Source organism: Oryx dammah, unplaced genomic scaffold (genome assembly GCF_014754425.2).
Source record: "Oryx dammah isolate SB20612 unplaced genomic scaffold, SCBI_Odam_1.1 HiC_scaffold_28, whole genome shotgun sequence".
In the NCBI taxonomy this organism is placed as follows: domain Eukaryota; kingdom Metazoa; phylum Chordata; class Mammalia; order Artiodactyla; family Bovidae; genus Oryx; species Oryx dammah.
This window is the reverse complement of record NW_024070212.1, coordinates 14,497,313-14,522,720: the sequence shown is the minus strand read 5'-3', so window position 1 is coordinate 14,522,720 and position 25,408 is coordinate 14,497,313. Positions and strand designations below refer to the sequence as shown.

General features: G+C 41.8%; 1 protein-coding gene and 1 pseudogene across 7 annotated transcripts in view; both read left to right on the top strand.

The window, feature by feature from the left end:
- The window catches only part of DAP3 (death associated protein 3), a 38,112-nt gene extending 13,694 nt beyond the window's left edge, over positions 1 to 24,418 (top strand). For 4 of the 7 annotated variants that reach the window (XM_040230400.1, XM_040230401.1, XM_040230399.1 and 1 more), the window contains exons 2-13: positions 7,461 to 7,512; positions 11,881 to 12,003; positions 13,307 to 13,408; positions 15,499 to 15,607; positions 15,742 to 15,834; positions 16,910 to 17,040; positions 17,723 to 17,803; positions 17,892 to 18,050; positions 18,714 to 18,773; positions 19,200 to 19,289; positions 22,963 to 23,080; positions 23,954 to 24,418. In XM_040230400.1, coding sequence (XP_040086334.1) covers positions 7,471 to 7,512; positions 11,881 to 12,003; positions 13,307 to 13,408; positions 15,499 to 15,607; positions 15,742 to 15,834; positions 16,910 to 17,040; positions 17,723 to 17,803; positions 17,892 to 18,050; positions 18,714 to 18,773; positions 19,200 to 19,289; positions 22,963 to 23,080; positions 23,954 to 24,039 — 1,194 coding nt within the window. In that variant the 5' untranslated portion in view covers positions 7,461 to 7,470 and the 3' untranslated portion in view covers positions 24,040 to 24,418. Of the gene's footprint in view, positions 1 to 7,460; positions 7,513 to 11,880; positions 12,004 to 13,306; positions 13,409 to 15,498; positions 15,608 to 15,741; positions 15,835 to 16,343; positions 17,041 to 17,722; positions 17,804 to 17,891; positions 18,051 to 18,713; positions 18,774 to 19,199; positions 19,290 to 22,962; positions 23,081 to 23,953 lie in introns of all 7 variants that reach the window. The other 3 variants (XR_005719300.1, XR_005719298.1, XR_005719299.1) reach the window with 1 other exon arrangement.
- On the top strand, positions 4,584 to 6,383 carry LOC120855745 (annotated as a pseudogene).
- Positions 24,419 to 25,408: the final 990 nt, after the last annotated feature.

The window sequence follows — 25,408 nt, the reverse complement described above, 5'->3', positions numbered from 1 at the left end:
TCTTTAATTTTAACCTTCAGTCTTCTTACGGTTTTGTTTTTTTTCTACTTTTTATTGTGGTAAAATGTATATAAAGTAAAATTTACCATTATAACCATTTATTTTTCATCATAACCATTTTTAAGTGTACAGTTCCATCCTATTTTACATTCACATTATTGTGCAGCCGTCACACCCTTCATCTCCATAACCTTTCATCTTACACCAAGAGGAAACCGATCCTTTATCTGCTTTCCAATAACAATGTGATTAACTGTGCACTGCAAATCAGCACTCAACGAATATGAAAAAACTGAAAGAACTCTTTACTCAATTTTTTCATAGTATTAGTGGCTTTGAGCCTTTTTTTCTGAAGTGCCCTAATTTGTATATATCTTGGAATATAGATTCAAGGGATTAGATCTGATAGAGTGCCTGAAGAACTATGGACAGAGGTTTGTAACATTGCATAGGAAGCAGTGATCAAAACCATCCCCAAGAAAAAGAAATGCAAAAAGGCAAAATAGTTGTCTGAGGAGGCCTTACAAATAGCTGAGAAAAGAAGAGAAGCTAAAAGCAAAGGAGAAAAGGAGAGCTATACCCATTTGAATGCAGAGTTTCAAAGAATAGCAAGGAGAGATAAGAAGGCCTTAATAAGTAATCAGTGCAAAGAAATAGAGGAAAGCAATAGAATGGGAAAGACCTCTTCAAGAGAATTAGAGATAACAAAGGAACATTTCATGCAAAGATGGGCACAATAAAGGACAGATACGGTATGGATCTAACAGAAGCAGAAGATATTAAGTAGAGGTGGCAAGAATACACAGAAGAACTATATTAAAAAAAAAGATCTCAATGACCCAGATAACCACCATGGTGTGATTACTAGAGCCAGACATCCTGGAATGTGAAGTCAAGTGGGCCTTAGGAAGCATCACTATGAACAAAGCTAGTGGAGGTGATAGAATTCCAGCTGAGCTAATTCAGATCCTAAAAGCTGTTAAAGTGCTGCACTCAATATGCCAGCAAATTTGGAAAACTCAGCAGTAGCCACAGGACTGAAAAAGGTCAATTTTCATTCCAGTCCCACAGAAGGGCAATGCCAAAGGATGTTCAAACTACTGCACAATTGCGGTCATCTCACATGGAGAAGGCAGTGGCAACCCACTCCAGTACTCTTGCCTGGAAAGTCCCATGGACGGAGGAGCCTAGTGGGCTGCAGTCCATGGGGTCGCAAAGAGTCGGACACGACCGAGGGACTTCCCTTTCACTTTCCACTTTCATGCATTGGAGAAGGAAATGGCAACCCACTCCAGTGTTCTTGCCTGGAGAAGCCCAGAGACGGGGGAGCCTGGTGGGCTGCCATCTATGGGGTCACACAGAGTCGGACACGACTGAAGTGACTTAGCAGCAGTGGCGGCAGCACTTGCTAGCAAAGTAATGCTCAAAATTCTCCAAGGTTGGCTTCAGCAATATGTGAACCGAGAATTTCCATATATTCAAGCTGGATTTAGAAAAGGCAGAGGAACCAGAGATCAAAGAGAAAAAGCAAGAGAATTCCAGAAAAATATATATTTCTTATTCATTGACTACACTAAAGCCTTTGACTGTGTGGATCACAACAAACTGTGGAAAATTCTTAAAGAGATGGGAATACCACAGCACTATACCTGCCTCCTGGGAAACCTGTATGCAGGTCAAAGCAACAGTTAGAACAGGACATGGAATAGCAGACTGGTTCCAAATTGGGAAAGGAGTATGTTAAGGCTGTGTATTGTCACCCTGCTTCTTTAACTTGTATGCCAGTACATCATGTGAAATGCCGGGCTGGATAAAGCACAAGCTGAAATCAAGATTGCTGGGAGAAATATCAGTAACCTCAGATATACAGATGACACCACCCTTATGGCAGAAAGCGAAGCGGAACTAAAGAGCATATTGTTAGAAGTGAAAGAGGAGAGTGAAATAGTTGGCTTAAAACTCAACATTCAAGAAACGAAGATCACGGCATCTGGCCCCATCCCTTCATGGCAAATAGATGGGGAAACAGTGGAAACAGTGAGAGACTTTACTTTCTTGAGCTCCAGAATCACTGCAGATGGTGACTGCAGCCATGAAATTAAAAGACACTTGCTCCTTGGAAGAAAAGGTATGACCAAGCTAGAGAGCATATTAAAAAGCAGAGACATTACCTTGCCAACAAAGGTCCGTCTAGTCAAGGCTATGGTTTTTCCAGTAGTCATGTATGGATGTGGGAGTTGGACTATAAAGAAAGCTGAGCACCGAAGAATTGATGCTTTTGAACTGTGGTGTTGGAGAAGACTCTTGAGAGTCCCTTGGACTGCAAGGAGATCCAACCAGTCAATCTTGCAGGAAATCAGTCGGGACGAAAGAGGATGAGATGGTTGGATGGCATCACCAACTCGATAGACATGAGTTTGAGCAAGCTCTGGGAGTTGGTGATGGACAGGGAAGCCTGGTGTGCTGCAGTCCAGGGAGTCTCAAAGAGTCAGACACAAATGAATGACTGAACCGAACTGGAATGTAGAAAGAGCACATATTCTATTCTTTCTGCTTTCAGTCGGCCTGTCAATTTGATTTTTGTTTGTTTGTTTGTTTTTATTTAAAGGTATTTTATAGGACTTGGAAAGTGTGGTTTAGTCTGGATTATCTGCTTTGAGATTATACTTTTGAGATTCACCCTCCTTTTTTCCTTAAAATATCTTCTCTCATTCTTATATAAGCTGTGTGTGTGTGTGTCCTTTACCTTTAAAAGCAGTAGAAAAATATTGAAAGGTTTTAAGAGCAAGACTTCAGTGGAAAGGATGGATTGGAGAAGTTCAAGGATGGACGCTGGTAAGATACAAGATGACTGGGTACAAGGTGGAAAGCTGGTCACATTTTCCTGACCAGCATTTCCCATAATTTCTAAAACAGCCAGAGTAATGGCCTCCGTGACCACAGGCATACATGGAGAAAGTACTACCCTCAGGATTATGTCACCACTCTTTGTAGGACCCACCCTCCCTGCAGAGCTGCTGCCCACAGATGTCTCACATTAGTGGTGGTACCAGGGCACATTGAGAAGATACAGGGAGCAAGGTTGAGTAGGCTAGATACTGTTGGAGTGACACTGGGTCATAAGTAGTTTGGGAAGTGGAAAAGTTGAGGTTGGGTGGAGGGCTTAGGGTTGGAAATCAGCTGACATGGAGGGTTAGAATTGGTATGGAGGTTGGTTGTCACAGATGGAGGCAGGGAGTTGAGGTAATTGAAATAGGAATGGCATGAGAACTGAAGTTAAGAAAATTGAGCTAGTCAGAGATGGTGGTGTTGAGTGCCAGGTGATGGTTGTATCAGGTGGAAATCAACCCTGGGTGGTTTTGGGCACTGGGTTGTTGTGTTGGTGGTTGCCGGAAGTACCCCCAAGTTCTGTGATTCCTTAGAAGGATTCAGAGGTCAGCATATAGTTGTACTTACAGCTATGACTTATTACAGCAAAAAGATACAGAGCAAAATCAGTACAGGAAAAAAGGCACACTGGGAAAATCTGGAGGAAACCAGGTATAAATTTCCAGGAGTCCTTTCCTTTCCCGGTAGAATTGTGTAAGACACACTTGATTCCTTCAGCAAAAAGTCGACAATAGATGAAATGTTGCCACCCAGGGAAACTATCAACAGTCTCAGTGCCCGGGGTTTTTAATTGGGGCAGGTCATGTAGTCATTTGCTGCCTAGCATGGACTGAAATTCCATATTCCAGAAGGAAAGCAAGTGTTTCACATAAACCACGTTGTTTGGGTAAATAGTTTAGGCGCAGTGAGTCACTCTTATTCTGGGAGTGATGGAAACTCTCCCCAGATCGAAGTTCAGAGACACCAGCTAAGGGGCAGCCTTGCCAGCAGGATCCCAATGTTAGCCTTGCTCTTTTGAGTTCTTTCCTGCATAATTGGATTAGGTAGCATGTGCTGGTGGTGGTGGTGGTGAGCGGCAGCGGAAGTGCTGAAGGCAGCGCTAAGGAGAATGGGGAGCAGAGGGTCCCTCGACTCTGCCTGCAGCCCAGCAGAATTCATCCTCAGGCCTGGGCATATGCTTATTCCACAGCAGCAACCCTTCCACTCACACCCAAGAGAATGTAATTAATCGTATTTTGTGGAGTTCCAAGGGTTCTAAGACCAAGTAAATTTGTATTAAAAAGATTTGGGGGACTTCCCTGGTGACCCAATGGTTAAGAGTCCACCCTCCAATGCAGGGGATGCAGGTTTGATCCTTGGTTGAGGAACTAGGGTCTTGGGACAACTAAGCGCACAGGCTGCAGCTATCGAGCCCACACACTCCTGTGCTCCACATCAAGAGAATCTCCTTGGGCTGCAAACAGAGAAAGCCTGCACACCACAATGAAGACCCAGGGCACCTTAGGGGAAAAAAAATTCTGCTATTTTTGTTTTGTTTTGTTTTAGTCACTGAGTCATATCCAGCTCTTTGCAGCCTTGTGGACTGTAGCTCACCAGGTTCCTCTGTCCATGGGATTCTCCAGGCAAGAATACTGGAGTGGGTCGCCATTTCCTTATACATGGGACCTTTCCAACCCAGGAATCCAAACCACATCTCCTGCATTGCCAGGCAGGTTCTCTACCACTGAACCACCACAAAAGCCCCTCCTCTTTAGTTTTCCCCAAAGCTTTTAAGTATGCACATATATGCATATGTTGCAGTTATTCAAGAAATGAATGAATATATAGCATTCTCAAGTTTCTTTGGCCAGAGAACATTGATGCATTTTATGACTAGTTTCACCAAACTCATGTTGTGAACCTGCTGCTCTAGAACTTTTGGTTTTGAAACACAGCAAAGGAGCCTGGAATCCCACATGTGCACAGGAGGCAGGCCAGTAGAGACCATGCCAGTCTTGTTCACCACTGAATGCTCTGTATGATTGGGCATGTAAAAGCGCATCACACATTTTGGAATGGCTGAATTAAGGCATGCTTTGGCATCTTTACTAAAAAGTTCACTTTTCTACACTGCCCAGACAAGGACCCATACAGCAATGTTCGGGATTCCCCTTTTAATTTAAAGGAAAGCTTTCACAATGTCTAGAGTCCTTTATGTCCTGCAGATGATGGGGGTGGGTATCCTTAAATTTCTTGCAGCTGGAACCCACTCTTGACTTCCAAATGAAACGGTACATCTACAAAAGGAAAAATGATGGCATCTACATCATAAATCTAAAAACCTGGGAGGAACTTCTGTTGGCAGGTCGTGCCGTTGTTGCCATTGAAAGTCCAGCTGATGTGAGTGTCCTACCCTCCAGGAAGCTGTGCTGAAGTTTGCTGCTGCTCCTGGAGCCACTCCTATTGCTGGCCGCTTCTCTCCTGGAACCACACTAACCAGATCCGGGCAGCCTTCCAGGAGCCACAATTTCTGGTGGCTACAGCTGCTCACAGAGACCTCTTACGTTCACCTGCCCACCATTGCTCTGTGTAACACAGACTCTGCAGAGAGGAGAAGAGAGTGGACGTTGTCATCCCATGCAACAAGAAAGCTGACTTGGTGGGTCTGATGTGGTGGCTACTCACCAGGGGAAGTTCTGCCCGTGCATGGCACCATCGCCTGTGAACGCTGATGGGAGGCCATGGCTGATCTCTACTTCTACAGGGACCCTGAAGAGATCGAAAAAGAAGAGCAGGCAGCAGCTGAGAAGGTTGTGACCAAGGACGAATTTTACGGTGACTAGACCCATTCGGCTCCTAAGTTCTTTGCTGCTTGACCTGAGGCGGCAAACTGGTCTGCAGGCGTGCAGGTGCTGTCGGTGCCTATTCGGCAGTTCCCTGCTGCAGCCTGGAGTGCTGAGCCTGCCACTGAAGGCCGCTGTGCAGCTCCCACTGCTCAGCCCCTGAAGATGAGGGAGCGACCACTGAGTAGTCTTAAGCTGTTCTTCCACAAGCTAAAATGGAAAGAGGTTGATGGAAAATAAACTGTTTCTAAAAGAGAAAAAGTAAACTTGAAAACTAAAAGGAAATAAACTTCATAGGAGTTTATGTCATCTCTGAACTGTACTATAAGCTCTTTTGGGTCAGAGACCATAACAGCTTTGTTCACCATCTTATTCACAGGTCCTGGCATATAACAGGTGCTGTGTAGCTGTTGAATAAATGAGTGCAACTTTATTATCTACTAGTGAATATTGAAAGTTACATTTAAGTATTTTAAACAGTATTTTACTTCACATGATTAAGGTTTTTCTGTTAAATATACTTCCAGCATACAGAAATGGATAAACATAACACATATGGCATAAAAATAAAAAAGCAAATGCTCATATATTCATTATCCATCGTTTGAAGTAGATCATTATAATTTTCTTTGTGTCAGTCAGTCAGTTCAGTCGATCAGTCGTATCCAACTCTGCGAGCCCATGAACCACAGCAATCCAGACCTCCCTGTCCATCACCAACTCCCCGGAGTCCACCCAAACCCATGTCCATCGAGTCAGTGATGCCATCCAGCCATCTCATCCTCTGTCGTCCCCTTCTCCTCCTGCCCTCAATCCCTCCCAGCATCAGGGTCTTTTCCAATGAGTCAACTCTTCGCGTGAGGTGGCCAAAGTATTAGAGCTTCAGCATCAGTCCTTCCAATGAACACCCAGGACTGGTCTCCTTTAGGATGGACTGGTTGGATCTCCGTGCCCTTCCCCAATCTTGTCCCTTTATCTCTTCCCTAAGAGTAAATACTATTCTAAATATGTGTTTATCATGCTCCTTCTCTTTCAGTTTTACTATATATATGTGTATTCCCCAAATAGGATTTATGTTTTCGAGCTTCATATGAATTATATCATGTTATATGTTATAGTTCACCCTCAGTATTAGTTTTGAGATCCATCTATGCCATACATGTAACTGCAGTTTATTTTTGTATGGTATTCCATTGTATGACGGTATCTCTGTTTATATACTCTATTGTATCAGTGGACATTTGTGCTTTTTTACAGTTTTTGATTATTCATATTCTACTACTATAAACATTGTAATACATATTTTTCAGTGTACCTGCATATGTGTTTTTCTAAAATAAATACAGAGTAGAATACCTGGGCCATAGTTATGTACATTTTCAGCTTTACAGATAATTTCAAATTTGTTTCTAAGATATTTGTATTTATAATTCCATTGACAGTATAGGAAAGTTCCCAATGTTCCTAGTGCTCTAGCATTTGCTGTTGTCTTTTTTATTTTTCTCATATGATGATTGTGGAAATCTCTTTGTCGTGGTTTTAATTTCTATTTCCCTGATTTGTCATCAGGGTGAAACTCTTTTCATGGATTTACTAGCCATTTGTATTCCCTTTTCTGTGAAATGTCTGTTCGTGTCCTCTGTTCATTTTTAAATCAATTTCTAGGCATTCTTTAGTCTAGATACTAAGCCATTGTGCAGATATCTTTTCCCAGTTGTGGCTTACCTTTTCACTTTTTTTTTTTTAAAGCACAGGGATAATGCTGAAAGGAATGACAAGGCTTGTCTCCAGGGTCCATAAGGTGAGTCCTAACTGACCTAAGTGCTTTGTGCAAACTGTCTTTAGGTGGATTTCCTTTCTAAATTGATTGTATGCAGAATAAAATGCTCTGCTGAACTTGAGCTGACTGACCACTCAAAAAAAAGCATTCACAATTCCTTTTCTCTGCCATACACATCAGTCCTAACTGCCCTAAAAATCTAGTAACAGGTCTTAGTAGAATAGTTGTCCTTGGAATTTTACCCTGTCATAGGAGAATTAACATTTTTTAGTAGGTAAATAAGCTTAAGCACAGTTATCTTTATTAACTTTTATTATTCTCTAGTTGAGTTCTCATCCCTTAATGAAGTACTGAAAAAAAAAGTTGCTAATTTCTGATAGTTGATTAACACTCATATGTAAGAAAGACAATTCTGTTACTTTACTTCATTCTCTCATCTAATTAGCAAATAATTTTTCAGCACATTCCATAAAGCAGATGCTGGGGATTCTAAGATGACTCATCTCACTAATAACGGTTTCTGTTTGTTGGGCATTCATCATGTGCCAGACACTGCACTAAGTGCTTTGTTTCTCTTAATCTTCATGATCAATCCATAAGGTAGACAATATCTTTGTTTCACAGATGCAGAAATTGAGGATTAGAAAGGCTAAGTAACTTGGCTGAGGTAACATGGTGTGAAGTTGTCGAGCCCAGACTAGGTAGCGAGTCTGTCTGACTTAAAAGGCTATGACCTTAACCACTCTGCTGTATTGCATTTTATGGCCCATGTTTTTCTTTCAGACCTCAAAATCCAGTAGCAGAATCATGATTAAATGATTTTGTCCTAGTATGGTGAAGGCATCTCACTGGATTAGTAGGGTCCAGAGGAAATCCTAAAGAGCTAAATCCTGAAGGAGGAGCACTGAGCAGAAGGCCTTAGTCACTCCCATCCGACCATTTAATTGCAGATTAGCTTTCCTTAAAAAGGAGTCCTTCCTCTCATGGGAGTCATCTTTTCCCCAGAGATTCATGACAAACCTGTGTGCATAAAATAACCCATTTTTATAAAACAAAATGAAAATGAAAGGAAATATCAACAAATGGATGGACTCTGGCCCCAACTAATTATATTAAAAGGTTACAATTTCTTCTTCCTAATAGCAGACAAGAAAGTCTTGAGTCCAAACTGCAGAGGAATGTCAGTGAAAAAATAGTATGCTTTCTGTAGATGGGGTTAGAGGGACCTTTATTAGTTCATGAATGGTGCTCTTTCAAGAACTGCATGATTTTCATTCTGGAACAGTGCAGAGGCAGCTGTACATATGATTGTTTGCCCTGGAAATGAGAGACTAGCTGGGTGATGCCATGTATCACACTAAGAAGGAAGGAGTCCATTTTGTTAGCTTTTAATTTGCTGCAAAAAAACACTTAACTAAAATGTCATAGGTTTCTCGTAGAAATAGCACCACCTAGTGGTCTTTGAATATAATTTCCTATTTGAATGCTACTTTATTTGGAGACCTGTTTTCTCTGCAGTAGGGACTTACCCTGTGGCTCAGATGGTAAAGCGTCTGTCTACAATGCGGGAGACCAGGGTTCAGTCCCTGGTTTGGGAAGATCCCCTGGAGAAGGAAATGGCAATCCACTCCAGTACTATTGCCTGGAAGATCCCATGGACAGAGGAGCCTGGTAGGATACAGTCCATGGGGTCGCAAAGTAGAACTGGAAAAATTTTATCAGTAGTAAGGTGCATTGTTCAGATGCTATGTTGAGGTAACAGGCTTTGAATTCTCATTGGCTTAACTCAGCACGTGATATTGGTTTTTGTGTATTTTTTGTGTGTTTTGTGTCTGTGCTTTGTTTTGCTATTGCTGTATTCCCGAAATGATTAACAGGCAGGGAATTCCCTGGCTGTCCAGTGGTTAGGGCTCCGAACTTCCACTGCACGAGGCACAGGTTCAATCCCTGGTCGGGGAACTAAGATTCCACATGTTCTGTGCTGCAGCCAAAAAGTAAAAATTGGTTTATAAGCAGATATGGGGGCTTCCCTCGTGGCTCAGATGGTAAAGAATCTGTTGTCAATGTGGGAGACCTGGGTTCAGTCCCTGGGTCGGGAAGATCCCCTGGAGTAGGAAATGGCAACCCACTCCAATATGCTTGCCTGGAAAATTCCAGAGCCTGGCAGGCTACGTTAATGAGATTGCAGTCAGACATGACTGAGCGACTGAACTGAACTGATCTCACATTGTAGATTTAAGTTTGCCACAGCAGAAGAAAAAAGGGAATTTTTACCCATTCTTAGCTGCCTGACTAGAAGTGACCCAAGTTATTTCCATTTAGAGCTTATTAGCAGAACTAATAATGTGGCCCCAATCTATCTGCAAAGGAGGCTGGGAGATTAGCGTATTTAGATATATGATAAACATTGCTGTCTCTGCATCCTCAAAGTTGCAGCAACTGTATTACTTTACCCTGTTACTTTATATTTGGTTGGCCAAAAAATTTCCATAAGATGTTATGGAAAAACCTGAACGAACCTTTTGGCCAACTCATGTATGCGGATTCTGGTTCGGAGGTTTCTACGTGCAGTTCAGCAAGTTGCAGTGCAGTGCAGTTTACTCTCATGTAGCTGGATGCTTTATGTACTCCCCCATCACATGTCTCTGAGAAAGATTTTTTATTCCAGGGCGTGAGCATGAAGCATTTGTGGTGTGTTAGGTGCTTGGAGAAGTAGATACAAAGTTATACAATACCTGATCCCTTCTCTTCCAGGTGTGTGTGGCCTAAAATGGGAGACAAACTTACATGTAAAATAGCATGATAAAGATAAAGATTTTGGAGTCAGATAGACTTGGATTTGGATTCTGGTTTCAATACCTACCAACTCAATGACATTAGACAAAATTATCTAACTTCCCTGAACCAGAATAAAAACTTCCCTCATAATAAAATAATGTAATATTCTACCTGTTTTCTAGGATTCTTGGCTCAAAAATAATGTGTATACGTGTTGTCTAGCATTTTTTAGGTACTCAGTTAATGAAAACCATGAATGTCGTTCCAGGCAGAGTAAAAATGCATGCAATGCACAGACAGTGCCATCAATAGAGAGGGAACGGTAATTGCTTCTCCCTGGAGGTGTCTGGCAAGTCTTCACAAAGGATGTGACATTTGAGATGAGTCTTCAAGGATGAGAAAGATTTAAATAAGGAGAGAGGGAAGTTGAAGTAGAATGAGCAGAATTGTAAAGGCATAAAAGTGAATAACATGTTTTAGCATAGTTGGCTGGCTAGAGTATAGACTTTATAAAGGGGTGAGACTAGAAAGGTAGGTTGAACTTAGAGCAGTTGCCTTAATTATCATGTTAAGGCCTTTGAGACTTATTTTAACATAAAGAATCATCCCAACTTCTTGATTAGCTTAAGGTAATACCTGTTTGGGAGGACAAATCTTTATGACTGTGAAAGATTCAAAGATACTAGTTAAAAAGCTGTTACAGAGTTAAAGGTCTTATAAATGGATAAAAATGTTACAAAAGGTAGCATAAAAATAATATACATTTTCTACACTCATGCAGCTGCTTAGTGAGACTGAATATAAATACAGGCAGCTTTCATACTGCCTACTGACCTAGCAAGCAACTCCCTTACTATAACCATCTCTCACACCCCTGTCCTCCTGACTCTGCTGGATCCATACTCTAATCTTTCTCTTGTAACTGGCATCTCTTTACTTATAAACAAGGCCTGTTATCCTAACTCAGGAGTTCTCCAGTTAGCTTTTTCTTAGATTTATCTCCTGAAATCGCATCCTCTTCCCCAGCCTTCCCCCAGTTTTGAGGTTTCCATGTGCAGTTCACCAACTTGCCTGTTTAGAGCAGTTTATTTTCACTTAGCTGGATGCTTTACGTACTCCCTCATTACCGTCCTTAATGAAAGATTCTTTATTTCAGGGCAGAGCTAGCCAGCACATTGTTGCAGGAAGTGTAATTATACCTGACAAATAGGAACATTGCACTAATCCCCTAATAACTGAGGTGACTAGGATTACTAGACAGCTGGGAATTGTACAGTACTGGCCACCATTCATCACTTTGGGCAAGAGCATTAAAAGAAGTTTCCTGAGTCTAGTTGTTAATGGCTGAGCTACACTCCTGAACAGTCTCTAATGAAATTGTTTCCATGTGGGACAGTGCCCAGACATAGCAACACCAGCTGGAACAGATTCAGAGTATGAATAATGTGATTGGACTTAGAGAATTATAAATAATAACAAGGTTCTGTTTTACATAAAACTAAAATGCATGTTAGTAATATTTTCCCGTGTTGCACATCTGGCTTTAAACCTCAGTGTTGTAGCAAGCACAAAAAGGCTAATAATTTAAAACTAAAATGGTTTCTTTTATAGTTGGACCCTGGACGTTTTTTGCACTTAGGGACCCAGGCACCCCAGTGCCTTGTTGCTCACTTGGATAACCAGGTTCCAACTGAGAGTCCCAGAGCTATTTCCCGCACTCTTGAGAACGATCCGGTGAGTTGCTAATGTGTATATGGATTTTTTTCAGGGCTTATAATTTGTTTGCCATTGTTTTAAATATCAGGAAAACTGAAACCAAAGGAAGGTAAGCAGATTTACATACAGTCAGACAATGTACCTGAGACAGCATTCTGGAACCTTCATCTTCCCCAACCCTATCTGATACTCTAGTAACATAACTCAGGCAGATCAGTCTGTATCTGTTCTGATTTAATGCCTGCCATTGAACTCACTTCATGCTATCAGTTTTGTTATATATAGAGTGGGTACCTAGTAAACACTTAAATACTCAACATCTTAGAAGTTAAATTTAGTAGTTATTATTGATCTTACTGTATGATGGGTTAGCAAACTTTTCCTTCAGGGACCAGATAATAAATATTTTAGACATACGAGCCAAAGTGATCTCTGTTACAGCTGCTTAGCTCTGCCATAAACAAATGGCTGTGCTCTAGTAGAACTTTGTTTATGAAAATGGATAGCCCGTCATAGTCTACCAACCCTGGTTTGGAGAATCCTAAGAAATCGACTTACAGGCCCAGGATCACATACCAGGGCAGTAACCAATCTGGTTGCATTTTCTACTTCAGGTCCCATTAGGCTAAACACTTATTTCTCATTCCTCAGTATTATTGTTGCCTCTTATAAATGAAATTAGTTGTGTGATCTGTGCCTAAATGTGAAGGGAACCAGTAGTTTTTCTCTCCCTTTTTGTCCCTACCCTTGCCCTCTGAGTTGCCCCATCTAAACATATGCTGCACATGTGGAATGGAAAAAAATAACTCATTACCCCAAAACACCATCTCAGCAGGGTGTGTTGTATTTATGTCTCCAGCGTTCATCTACTTTCACAAGCACAACATGAAACAGGATAAGTGAATGAAGTCATTGAAGTGTCTTTCAGCTTTCCCCTGTAATTGTAGTCCCTTTATCTGCCAGTTCCTCTGGGGTTTCTATGGCAACAGTGGCATGCAGATGATCTTGTCACGTGATTGGAGCATCTCTATACACAGCACAGAAGAATCCAGATGGCAAGAATTGTCTCTGCTGCCTCCACATCTAGGGTTTATGTTGCTGAGCAACTGGCTGCATCATTCAGGCCAATATAAGCTTTATGTTCACTATATGCACTGTGGATTTGGGGACAACAGTGAACATTTTTGTCTAAGATAAGAAAGAATAGAATATCTTTTCCAGCTCTGAGAACTGTTTCCTCAGTAGCGTCTAGAAAGCCCTTGATGCTTTTTCAGAGTCTTTGTCACTCTCCATTATACTTGTTTGCATTTTCATTTCCCAGGCCAAGCATGGGGAGCAGCATGTGGGTCAGCACTACAGCATCTCCCTCCAAGACCTGAAGACTGTGTTCCCCCGTGGCCTGCCTCCTCGCTTTGTCATGCAGGTGCTCGGAACGGGAGGGTTTTGGAGGGAACTTGTAACACAGGGTGTTGATAGCAGAGGTGTAGAATTAAATGAGCAGAAAACTAAAAGATTTAATTTGAATCTTCAAAAAGGTAAATTCAGCCATTGGTTATCTTTTGTGAATAATGCTGTTACTATTATTACTTTAAGCAGATCTGAAGTTAACCAATTTAAATCCTTTTTGAAGCCAGGCAAAATATTCTTAAGTAAATAAATAATACCCCACTCTTTTTTCTTGGGTTACCCAACAGATTTCTAGAAACTTCAGCCTTCAAAAATTGTTAAAAATTAATTTAATACTGGCTTTAGCAAAATATCCTGAAAATAGTTAATATGTGTAGAAAAACAAAAACGTATTCATGAGTCAGAAACAACATATGGATTAGATGCATCACTCATTGTTCTTCAGTCTCATGGGTTTTCAGAAAATAGTTTTGTAGTCATAACATCAACTCAAAGAATGTGATCTTGGGTTGCCTTAATAGCCAGTAAAAGAATTCAGTTAACTGGAAGCAAGGTTTATTGGCAATACTGGTTCTTTGGCTAATTCCTGCTCAATTATTTTCAGTCTCAGAAATTATTCCTTCTTATTGAAATATCAAACTTGACTGTGTGGGTGATATTTAGCTTAGAAGCCAGAGGATGTCATTTCTTCAGTGTGCTTTATTTCAAGAAATCAGATGAGACACCAGTAAAGGAGCTAATTCTTGACATAGACGCTAATCAAAAATTTTGTTGTTTGGAAATAGGACACAATTAGAAGAAATCATTACTTTAAACTGTTCCAAGACATTCGTAGTGCAATCTCTAACGTGGTTCTGAGGGTCTAACTTTATCCCAGGTTGCTCTCAGAATGGCTTACCCACCAGTGCTTTGGAGGGAATTACTCATTCTTTCCATAGCTTCCATTTATGTAAAAAGCCAACCGCTGACTATTGTCTGTGTATTTGGTACTGTCATATTGCCTAATAACAGCATTTCTGTTTTAATATCTGTATCATGTTTTTGAAGTTTTCACTTTCTGTTCAGTTTGAACTTACCTGTTAAAGTCCTCTTCCAATCCAGTTGTTTGGTTAGGATTAAAAAATAATAATAATAACATTATTTTAACCCTTATCTAACATACTTGTGAGTAGTATTTGTTAGATATTTACTTTTATCAATCAGTTCAGTTCAGTTCAGTTCAGTCGCTCAGTCGTGTCCGACTCTTTGCGACCCCATGAATCGAGCACGCTAGTCCTCCCTGTCCATCACCATCTCCCAGAGTTCACTCAGACTCACGTCTATCAAGTCGGTGATGCCATCCAGCCATCTCATCCTCTGTTGTCCCCTTTTCCTCCTGCCCCCAATCCCTCCCAGTATCAGAGTCTTTTCCAATGAGTCAACTCAATACACATTATTAAAAACTTATTTGCAAACCATTTTCACACATATCACTGCTTCCCAAATTTTTCCTACCAAACTATTCCTGGTGGCTAAAAGGAGATTAATTTTTTTTTAAAGGAATTAATTTTTTGTGTTAGTTCTATGATATATCCATATGCTGGTATTGTCAAGTATGGCCTCATAGCTGAGGCAACTGGTCACACCTGCTCTTGAGCTGGTACATATATAGTTCAGAGAAAAGTGTAGGTGGTTACAGTAAGAACTAGCTAAAAATAAATTTTAAAGAATAAACAGGCTTTATGCCATCAGCTAATTTGATGATTAGCATGTATCAGATACCTTGTTCAGCATTTTACACACTTGTAATATTTGTATCAACCTTAAGTAGTATGCATAATTATGTTATGAGACATCAGAATTATTTGTAAATTTCAATTAACTAATCTTCATTTACAGAAATAATCAAAAGCTGACTGTTATGTGCTTGGTGTGGGATGATGTGTTTTAATTTTTAGCTAAATTACATGGTTAAATTTTCAAATTCAATACCAACATCCTTTAACTGAATAAATGAACAGTAGGCAGTTTGATTCTATGGTTGCTGTATTAGGCTCAGTGTATATTACAAGAACTGGCTATAAGTTCCAGCCCCACCCTTTCCTCCCTCTTTTCCCGTCTTGTTAGGTGAAGACATTCAATGAAGCTTGCCTGATGGTAAGGAAACCAGCCCTCGAGCTTCTGCATTACCTGAAAAACACCAATTTTGCTCACCCAGCCGTACGATATGTTCTCTGTATCCTTTCCTGCTTGCCTGGCCTGTCTCAGCCAGTGCTTTCCTCCCTCAAATGTGGGAAAAAGAGATGCTTTATTTCTTGACAGTGGAAGTGTCCCTTTTGGTAGTGTTTTCTTTAACAGCAAGTGCTTTAGATGGCGAGAAGGGAACAGGAAAAACCCTCAGTCTTTGCCATATTATTCATTTCTGTGCAAAACAAGACTGGCTGATACTGCATATACCAGATGGTAAGAACTTCCTCCCCTCACTCTGTTGGGGTTATTCTGTTACTGTGGTGGCACTGTGACCTCGGTTTTCTGGCAGGGCTCTGCTCCAGAGGCAGATTGGTGCGAGCTAGTCCGGGAGCCTTTTGATAACAGGAATGAAGTCTTTTGGCCCCTCAGTCCTGTGGGAGGCGCAGTCCTCTGGTGGTTGCCTCACGCCCATGAGCATGAACTCCCACCTCTGCGTTCACCACAGGCTTTGTGCCATCAGCTAACAACCGTGAGACCCGCAGAGCCTTTGCCATGGCACTGCTTGCCAGCATTCTGGGTTGTCGGCATGAAGTTTAAAAATTAAACTCTCACACTTCATACATATCCCTCCTTGTTTTGTTTCTTTAGTACATAATTTTACTTATTTTTGATTGCCCTGGGTCTTCGTTGCTATCTGTGGGCTTTCTCTAGTTGCAGCGAGCAGAGGCTACTTTTCGTTACAGTGCACGGGCTTCTCATTGCAGTGGCCTCTCTTGTTGCAGTGTGCAGACTCAGTAGTTACAGAGGATGAGGTCCATTGCTCTGCGGCACGTGGAATCTTCCCAGACTAGGGGTCAAACCCATGTCCTCTGCATTGGCAGGTGGATTCTTAACCACTAGACCATCAGGGAAGTCCCTGTCTCTCCTTGTTTTGTTCAGTGTGGTTTGCATCAACATATTCTAACTAAAACTGTGAAGAAGCTACTGCTACTGCTAAGTCGCTTCAGTCGTGTCCGACTCTGTGTGTCCCCATAGACGGCAGCCCACCAGGCTCCCCTGTCCCTGGGATTCTCCAGGCAAGAACACTGGAGTGGGTTGCCATTTCTTCAGTGCATGAAAGTGAAAAGTGAAAGCGAAAGGTGACCTTTAATCCATTTGTTTGTGTATTGTGTATAGTGATAATATTTACGATGGACTAGACCAAAATATAAACCTCTGAAGCAGGAAGGCTTTAAGAAATATATATGGGAATCTAAAGTCATCTCCCGTAACAGAAAAGGGTATGGAGTGTTTTGAGTTGAATACAGTCAGTTCCTACCTAGTTTATTTTCTTTTGCCTTTTAATTAGCTCATCTTTGGGTGAAAAACTGCCGGGATCTTCTGCAGTCCACCTACAACAAACAGCGCTTTGATCAACCTTTAGAAGCTTCAGTCTGGCTGAAGAATTTCAAAACTGCAAATGAGCGTTTCTTGAGTCAGGTGACTAGACTCCCAGAAGTTTGGTGCTGGACAGTCCTTAAGATTTTATCTTCTTTGTGCCCTAAGTACCAGTAGACTGTAGAGAACTAATATTGTAGTTGGGATAACTATACCATTTTTTATTTCTTTCATATATTTATTCACAGTGAGTTCATACCCTGAAACTCATTTATGCATGGGAAATAGAGGCAGCAGTAAGCTGTCTCATCTGGTGTGGAGCAAAAGGAAGTCCAGACAGATTCATTGACTTTTCCAAGGTGACAGCCTAAAATCTTCTAACGAACATTTCAGCTACATAGTTTTTCCAGATTGGATCTTTTAGGAACCAGAAACAGATTTGTAAAATTATTTTTAAGTGATTCTTGTTCACAGTCTCTAGGCTAGGGGTTTTCAACTCTGGGTGTAAGTCAGAATCACCTAGGAGCTTGTTAAAAATTCAGATAGCAAGGCTTCATCCTGGGCCTTTTAAATCAGAATCCCTTATGTTTTTTCTTGTGTTTCTTTATGCTCCAGGCAGAAATGGGCTACAAAGCATTTACTTCCTGCTGAGGTCTCTTACTCGGCTTGAAAAATAGATTAAAGCTGACTGCTAATAACCTTAACCTCCTACCCTGTCTTCCTAGCTAGGGATGAGTTCATTCTCAGGCTAAGTGGCCTTGTTTGGTCTTTGTTTTATTTTTAGATAAAAGTTCAAGACAAGTATGTCTGGAATAAGCGAGAAAGCACTGAGAAAGGCAGTCCTCTGGCAGAAGTAGTTGAACAGGTATTAAAAAAAGACGGAACTTGTACTCTATCATAACCAGAGACAGCCCCTTGTAGAACTGCAGTCCACTGTCTCTCTTCCCCTACAGGGCATAATGCGAGTGAGGAATGCCACAGATGCAGTTGGGATTGTGCTTAAAGAGCTAAAGAGGCAAAGTTCTCTGGGTATTTTTCGCCTCCTGGTGGCAGTGGATGGGGTCAATGCTCTCTGGGGAAGGACCACACTGAAAAGAGAAGATAAAAGCCCGGTAGGAAAACTAAGTTTCTCTATTTTGGTTTCCCTGATTTCAGGAATCATTATACATGTAGGCTGGGACATAGCCTTTTAAACCAGGCAGTGTATTTTCTTGCTTTTGGAATATATGAAATAAGACGTATAGTGAAAATAGTATCAGAAGGACAAGGTGATGCCATGTTCTATCATCCACTGAACACCAAGAGCATGACAGCAAAAGCTGTGTTTCCTTTTCACAATTTTTTCTATTCTCTTTTCAAAATGATGTTCCCTATTGTAAGCAGAGATGATCAGAAGCATCAAGGAAATACGTGGTTTGGGGCAGTGGTTATTTTTTCCACTGTTTTTAATCTCCAGAAGCATGGCAGTTTGAGGACCAGTGGCTACATAGCGTATCCCAGAGTTGTACCTCCAGGTACATGGTTATGTAGTTTGTTGTTTTTTGGCCATGCAGCATGGCTTGTGAGATCTTAGTTCCCCAATCAAAGACTGAACTTGGACCCTTGGCAGTGAGAGCATGGAGTCCTAATCACTGGACCACCAGAGAAATCCCAGTTGAGGATTTTTTGGTTGTTGTCAATGCAACTATCTCAGGAGAGCATCCAGGTAAAGCAAGTAATGTTCTCTTCTCTCCCTCTCTTCTCCTTCTCCCTCTCACACGTTGACGAATAAGCAGATTGCCCCAGAAGAACTAGCCCTTATTTACAACCTGAGGAAAATGGTGAAAAATGATTGGGTGAGTACATACAATGCCTAACACATTTCAGGAAAAAATGTATTTTCATTTTAAAGATGTTTGATTGCTTCATTGCTAATACTTCCCAGTCTCTAATTACATGGACAGAAAGTTCTTATATCTTATATAATGTCTGTAATTTCTCTCTCCACTTGACTGGAATACACTTATTCAAAACCCTTTTTTAAAAAATATTGGCATAATTTCATTTTACTGCATTTGTTCAAGTTGTTTTCATTTCTTACTAACTTTGGTGAGGATTTGGATAAATTTAAGATCATGTAGCAATTTATTGTCAGAGTCAAATCACAAATGAATAATTTAGTTGCCATTTAACTGTTCTATATGGCAAAAAAAAAAATCTGCAGATGATTAAAGTGCATTTTTCTGTCTTGCTGAAATTCAGCTTTTTCTTCTTTCTTTCAGCAAGGAGGTGCCATTGTGTTGACTCTGAGCCAGACTGGGTCTCTCTTTAAACCCCGGAAAGCCTATCTGCCCCAGGAGTTGCTGGGAAAGGTCCGATCACAGAAAGTTTGTTTACTTTATTCATTGAAGATACACACACATATATATATTGGGACATAATTTCAGACTTGGAGAAAAATCATATTCCTCTGCACTTTAACTAGTGTTAACTAAAGTGTTAGCGTTATTTAACACTTATTAACTAAAATGTTAACACTTTACCATGTTTGCTTTACTCTTTCTCTCCATCTTTTTTTTTTTTTTTTTTTCTGAATTATGTGAGATACTCTTGCGAGTCCCTTGGACCGCAAGGAGATCCAACCAGTGCATCCTAAAGGAGATCAGTCCAGGGTGTTCACTGGAAGGACTGATGGCTGAGGCTGAAACTCCAGTAGTTTGGCCACCTCATGCGAAGAGTTGACTCATTGGAAAAGACCCTGATGCTGGGAGGGATTGGGGGCAGGAGGAGAAGGGGATGACAGAGGATAAGATGGCCGGACGGCATCACTGACTTGATGGACGTGAGTTTGAGTAAACTCCGGGAGTTGGTGATGAACAGGGAGGCCTGGTGTGCTGTGGTTCATGGGGTCGCAAAGAGTCGGACATGACTGAGCGACTGAACTGAACTGAACCTGAGATATGATGCCCTCTTTTATATCTTGAAAGTGAAAGTTGCTCAGTCGTGTCTAACTCTTTGCAACTCCATGGACTATGCAGTCCATGGAATTCTCCAGGCCAGAATACTGGTGTGGGTAGCCATTCCCTTCTCCATGGGATCTTCCCAACCCAGGGATCGAACCTGGGTCTCCTGCATTGCAGGCGGATTCTTTACTAGCTGAGCCACAAGGGAAGTCCCAGAATACTGGAGTGGGTAGCCTAGCCTTTCTCCAGGGGATCTTCCTGACCCAGGAATCAAACTAGGGTTTCCTGCATTGCAGGTGGATTCTTTACCAACTAAACTATCAGGGAAGCACTCGTTATATGCATATTTTCTAAAATCAAAGATACTCTAATGTATAACCACATCCCAATTACCAAAATCAGAAAATTAACATTGACGGTTATCTATGTAATATATTCTGGTTTTGCCAGTTTTCCTTTACAGGGAAAGAAAGTCCTGGATAATGCACCGCACTTACCGTCAGGTCTTTAGTCTCCTCTAATCTGGTGCAGATCCTCAAGTCTTTTAAAACCTTCATATTTATCTCTCTGTTTTTGAAGAGTATATGCTGGTTATCTTATGTTGGGTTACTTTATGGGTTGTCTGATGTGTTTTTCTTGAGTATATGGGATGTTAGAAGTTATACTGTGTCTTCTCAGTGCATAATGTCTGAAAGCACGTAAAGCTTGTTTCTCCTCTTGCTGGCAGTATAAACTTTGAACACTTGGTTAAGGTGATGTCCACTTTGTCTCGTTAACAAAGTTACTCTTTTCCTTTCATAATGAATAAATATCTCATGAAGATATACTTTGAGACTTTATTTCTCAAGCTTCCCCTTAGCAGTTTTAGTTTTCATTAGCGATTCTGCCCTAAATCACATGACAATTACAAGATGGATATTTTCTAGCTCCATCATTACTAAATATATCAGTTGACCCTTTCTTATATTTAAGAATTTTCCTTTCTGCATTATATATTTATATATTTGTTGCTACACATAAGAATGTGGCTTCTTATTTAATGGGTTCTAAAAGTGGCACAGTGGTAAAGAATCTGCCTGCCAGTGCAGGAGACACAAGAGACAAATGTTCAGTTCCTGGATCAGGAGGGTCCCCTAGAGGAGAAAATGGTAACTCACTCCAGTATTCTTGCCTGTGAAATTCCATGGACAGAGGATCCTCGCAGGCTACAGTCCATGGGGTCGCAGAGTTGGACGCGACTGAACAGGCACACACAGACCTTGACTGTCATTCTTTAATTGGTGCTTAAGTTATCCCAGACTTGGCCAGTAGTACCCTTGAAGCTGGCTCTATGTCCCTTTAACATGTCGCCATCATTTTTCTCCATACCTTTCCTCCTCTGTCCCCACCTTTTGTAAGCACTTCTTTACCTTAGGCACAAGAACATGTTCCAGATTCATCTTGTATTTTCCATACCCCAGTGCTGGCTGGCTAAAACCAGCCATTTCTTCAAGGAGCTTTGGTTCATTTTGGAGGAGGATGGTATTTAGAAACCAAGACCTGAGTGCCAGGTATACTTACTGCTACTAGGGTGTGGGTGCCACTTCTTCCAGGCTCTCTAGCAGAGTCAGCAGGTAGATGTATGCACTGTTCATATATACATGCATATGTATGTATGCATACGTTCTGTATACACATTTCTGTATACATAAGCACGCACATCTGTATCTGTTTCTCTATATTAAAAAAAACAGAAGTCTGATACTTCTAATTCCAGGCTAGCATCACAGCATTCGTTATATCCTTTCTGCTTTCCATGTTTGAAACCCTCATCTCCAATAATAAGAACTCTGCTCTCATTCACAGTGTATTTACATAGTAGCTCAATCATAGATTACAGTAAAAGTAATTTCAGAATTGCTAACCCTTGCCTCTCTAAAAGTAAGAAGTGGGTTTGTTTTTTTGCCGCCAGAATATATTAGGTTTGGTTCTTATTGTACAGCACACATATCAGGGCAAAGTGCTGCACACACAACTACAAAGCATTTGGGGGGGAAGAAAGCTGTTAATTAAAAAAAAGTGCAACTGGTTTAGTTACGCAGTCCCGACTTGAGGAACCTACACTGGCAGAGGAGTTTCGGCCCGACAGGGCCTTCTTGATGGTGGCTGCCCAGCTTTCTGCAGCCGCCTCTTAGGATCAGCCTGGGGACCGGGAGGGCCTCTGCTCGCAGCAAGCCTGGGTCTTGGCCCTTTCCTTGCCAGACATTAGAACACAAAATCGTTTTCCCTTTTCTTTAGTTTCACTATGTTTTTGAGCAGTTTTCATCTTTAGCCTAAGGGTCTTTGGGCTCCCGATAGCTCAGTTGGTAAAGAATCCGCCCGCAATGCAGGAGACCGCGGTTTGATTCCTGGGTTGGGAAGATCCGCTGGAGAAGGGATAGGCTACCACTCTAGTGTTCCTGGGCTTCCCTCGTGGCTCAACTGGTAAAGAATCCGCTTGCAATGGGGGAGACCCAGGTTTGATCGTAGGAAGATCCCCTGGAGAAGGGAAAGGCTACCCACTCCAGTATTCTGGCCTGGAGAATTCCAGGGACTGTATAGCCCGTGGGTTTGGAAAGAGTCAGACAGGAGCCAGAGTCTTTCGTTCAAATACTCTATTCACAAGTTAGTTTCTGCTAGCTTCCCTTCTCCCTTCAGTGTTACCTTTGAACTTTAAAATACAATTTGATTCATTTGTTTCGGTTTATATGCCATTCAGGGTCTTTTCCCCCAGTCCTTGTCATTTTGTTTATTTTTTGTTTTGGAGTATATGAACTATCAAAACTATTGTTGACTGTTGAAGTTAGAACTGCAAAAAGTTGAAGATGTATACGTTTATGTGGGTATGCTCTCAGATAAGTGGCACCCTGTCTCCCCCGTGTCTCAAGCATTATCTCTTTTTGAAATATACTGTGTGTGGCCATGTAGAACAACAGTAACCAGCCCCAGAGAATGTGAGATCAGGTAGAACAGAACAAAAGCAAAGCCCTTACCCTCAAGTGTTTGAATAAATACCAATTTGTCACTTAACGAATACTATTTCTTTACCCTTTTTCTTCTCCAGGAAGGATTTGATACCCTGGATCCCTTTATTCCCATCCTGGTTTCCAATTATAACCCAAAGGAATTTGAAGGTTGTATTCAGTATTATTTGGAGAACAATTGGCTTCAGCATGAGAAAGGTCAGTTGCTTAATTTTTCCTCTCACAGAAGAACCCCACTGAGTCAGACCCTTGATCTCTTCTTCCCTCAGGAGCAGCCTATAATTTGTTTTTCGTCTTTTTTCCCTTTTATCTTGATCTCTTCCTGGCTGATTAGACGGTAAAGAAAGTGTGAGGTTGGAGGGTGGTTAAAGTTTAATTTATATGGGACATCTCTCCCCAAATTCTTGAATTATTCTAGACTGAGGTGCTCATGCTAATAGAGGGGCCACTGGCAGAGCTTCCAGGTGCTTGGTTGCCACACTCTCGCTGTTGCGCTTACTCAGCATTCAGCAAAGCTGGATTCAGAGACTTAGATGCTGGGACACCCACAGAATCACTGAAACCGTGTGAGAAGTTACTCCAGCACCAAACCAAAGTCTTGCTATACCTGTCCTAGTATTTGCATATCAAAGTGTTCCAGCTGCTCATTTTACCCTTGCCCTTAGTTCTGGGGGGGTGCGGGGTGGAGGAAAAATAAAGGTTGTTCTGTCACTAAATAGGGAATTAGCTGCAAATTGGGATGGGTTATTAGAGGAATAAGGAGGAGTGTATAAAGTCACTGCAGCATGATGAGTTAGGCACAATGGTGAGATTTCACAAGAGCCCTTCAAGTCCAGAGTATAGTCTTGGAACAGAGGGAGGGTTAGATGCTGGTTGGAGGAACAGACAGAAAAGAAAATTATGCATAGAAAAAATAATACTTGGGGGGCAGAATAAAAGGTCTAAGTGAGGTCTTGGGAGTATTAATTCCATCAGAATATAACTTGGATAACGTAGCCTCTGGCTGTAGATTTTGCTGAGTGACAGTGCTGCAGGAGAAATCTTCCAGTTATCTGTTTGGTTCTATTTTAGCTCATACAGAAGAAGGGAAGAAGGAGCTGCTGTTCTTAAGTAACAGGAATCCCGGGCTGCTGGAGCGGCTCTGTGCCTACCTCTAAGCCGTGGTCACAAAGTGCGTGGAAGACGATGGACGTTTCTTTAATGGACCAGTCAGATGGGAGGCCCCACAGTATACAAGAAGAGCAGCCCGGCGCCTGCACACAGGCGCCAACAGGACTGCAGTCAGCTCCCAGCCTTTGTTGCAGTGGGTTCCTTGTAATGGGCCCGGGATGGCAACAGGATGTCCTGAAAGTAACGCCGGTTTATTAGCTGTGGTTTTCACATTTTAAATAATCATGTAGCTTTTCCTTAAAAATTAAATTAAGTATGTTTCTTAAAGTGTTGTGTTATAAGATGGAAAGAGCCTATTTGGAATTGGCCAAACTGAATTTCTTTGGCATTCTGCTTGTTGAGGCTCTGAAGAGACTCAGTTCTACAGAAATTTTCCAGTCTTTATTTAGTTAATGAGATTGGGACTCACAGCTTGACTTATCTCTCCCAGACCATTCACTTCCTATTTACTTTCATCATGGTCCCTAAGAAGTTTCCTCAAACTCCAGCTGAGTCTGGAAGCTATGTATGGTACAGCCCCTTTCTACAACTTCCTGAAAGAAGTAAGTTCTAAACCCCCAGAGCAGGGGTCCCCAACTGAAAGGCTCTAATGCCTGACGATCTGAGGTGGAGCTGATATGATACTAAAAGAAATAAAGTGCACAGCAGGGCTTTCCTGGAGGTCCAGGGATTAAGAATCTGCCTTGTAGTTTGCGGGACATTAGTTCAGTCTCTTGTCCAGATCCAGCATGCCCCTGGGCGACGAAGCCTGGACGTCACAACTACTGAGCCTGCACTCCAGAGCCCAAGAGCCACAGCTGCTGAAGCCGAAGCACCTAGAACCCGTGCTCTGCAGCCAGAAGCCCTCACGCCCCAGTGAAGAGCAGCCCGCACTGACCGCAGCTAGAGAATGCTGTGCACGGCCACGAATGAAGGGCACAGTAAATCACAATGTGCTTGAATCTGCCCAGATCTATCCTGCCTCCCCTTCCGCCATGAAAAACGCTGTCTTCCGTGACACTGGCCCCTGGTGCCAGCAAGGTTGGGGCCACTGCCCCACGGCGCACACTGCGTGGAATAAGTAACACCTTTAATCCATACAGTAATAGAATAGCAGTGTCTGTTACCAGCTTTCCGAGATCTGAGAAAACAGAGGCTCACATCTGTTTCAGAAGAGTCTGATTCTCTCACCAGGTCCCCATGGCTGGTTATAGAGTCAGAAGTTTGATTCCCACTTTTGGGGCTTTCCCAGGTGGCGCTAGTGGTAAATGCAGGTTTACCATTAAACCTTGCCACCTGCCAATGCAGGTTAGATGTAAGACATGCCAGTTGAATCCTTGGGTCGAGAAGATCCCCTGGAGAAGAGAGTGGCAACCC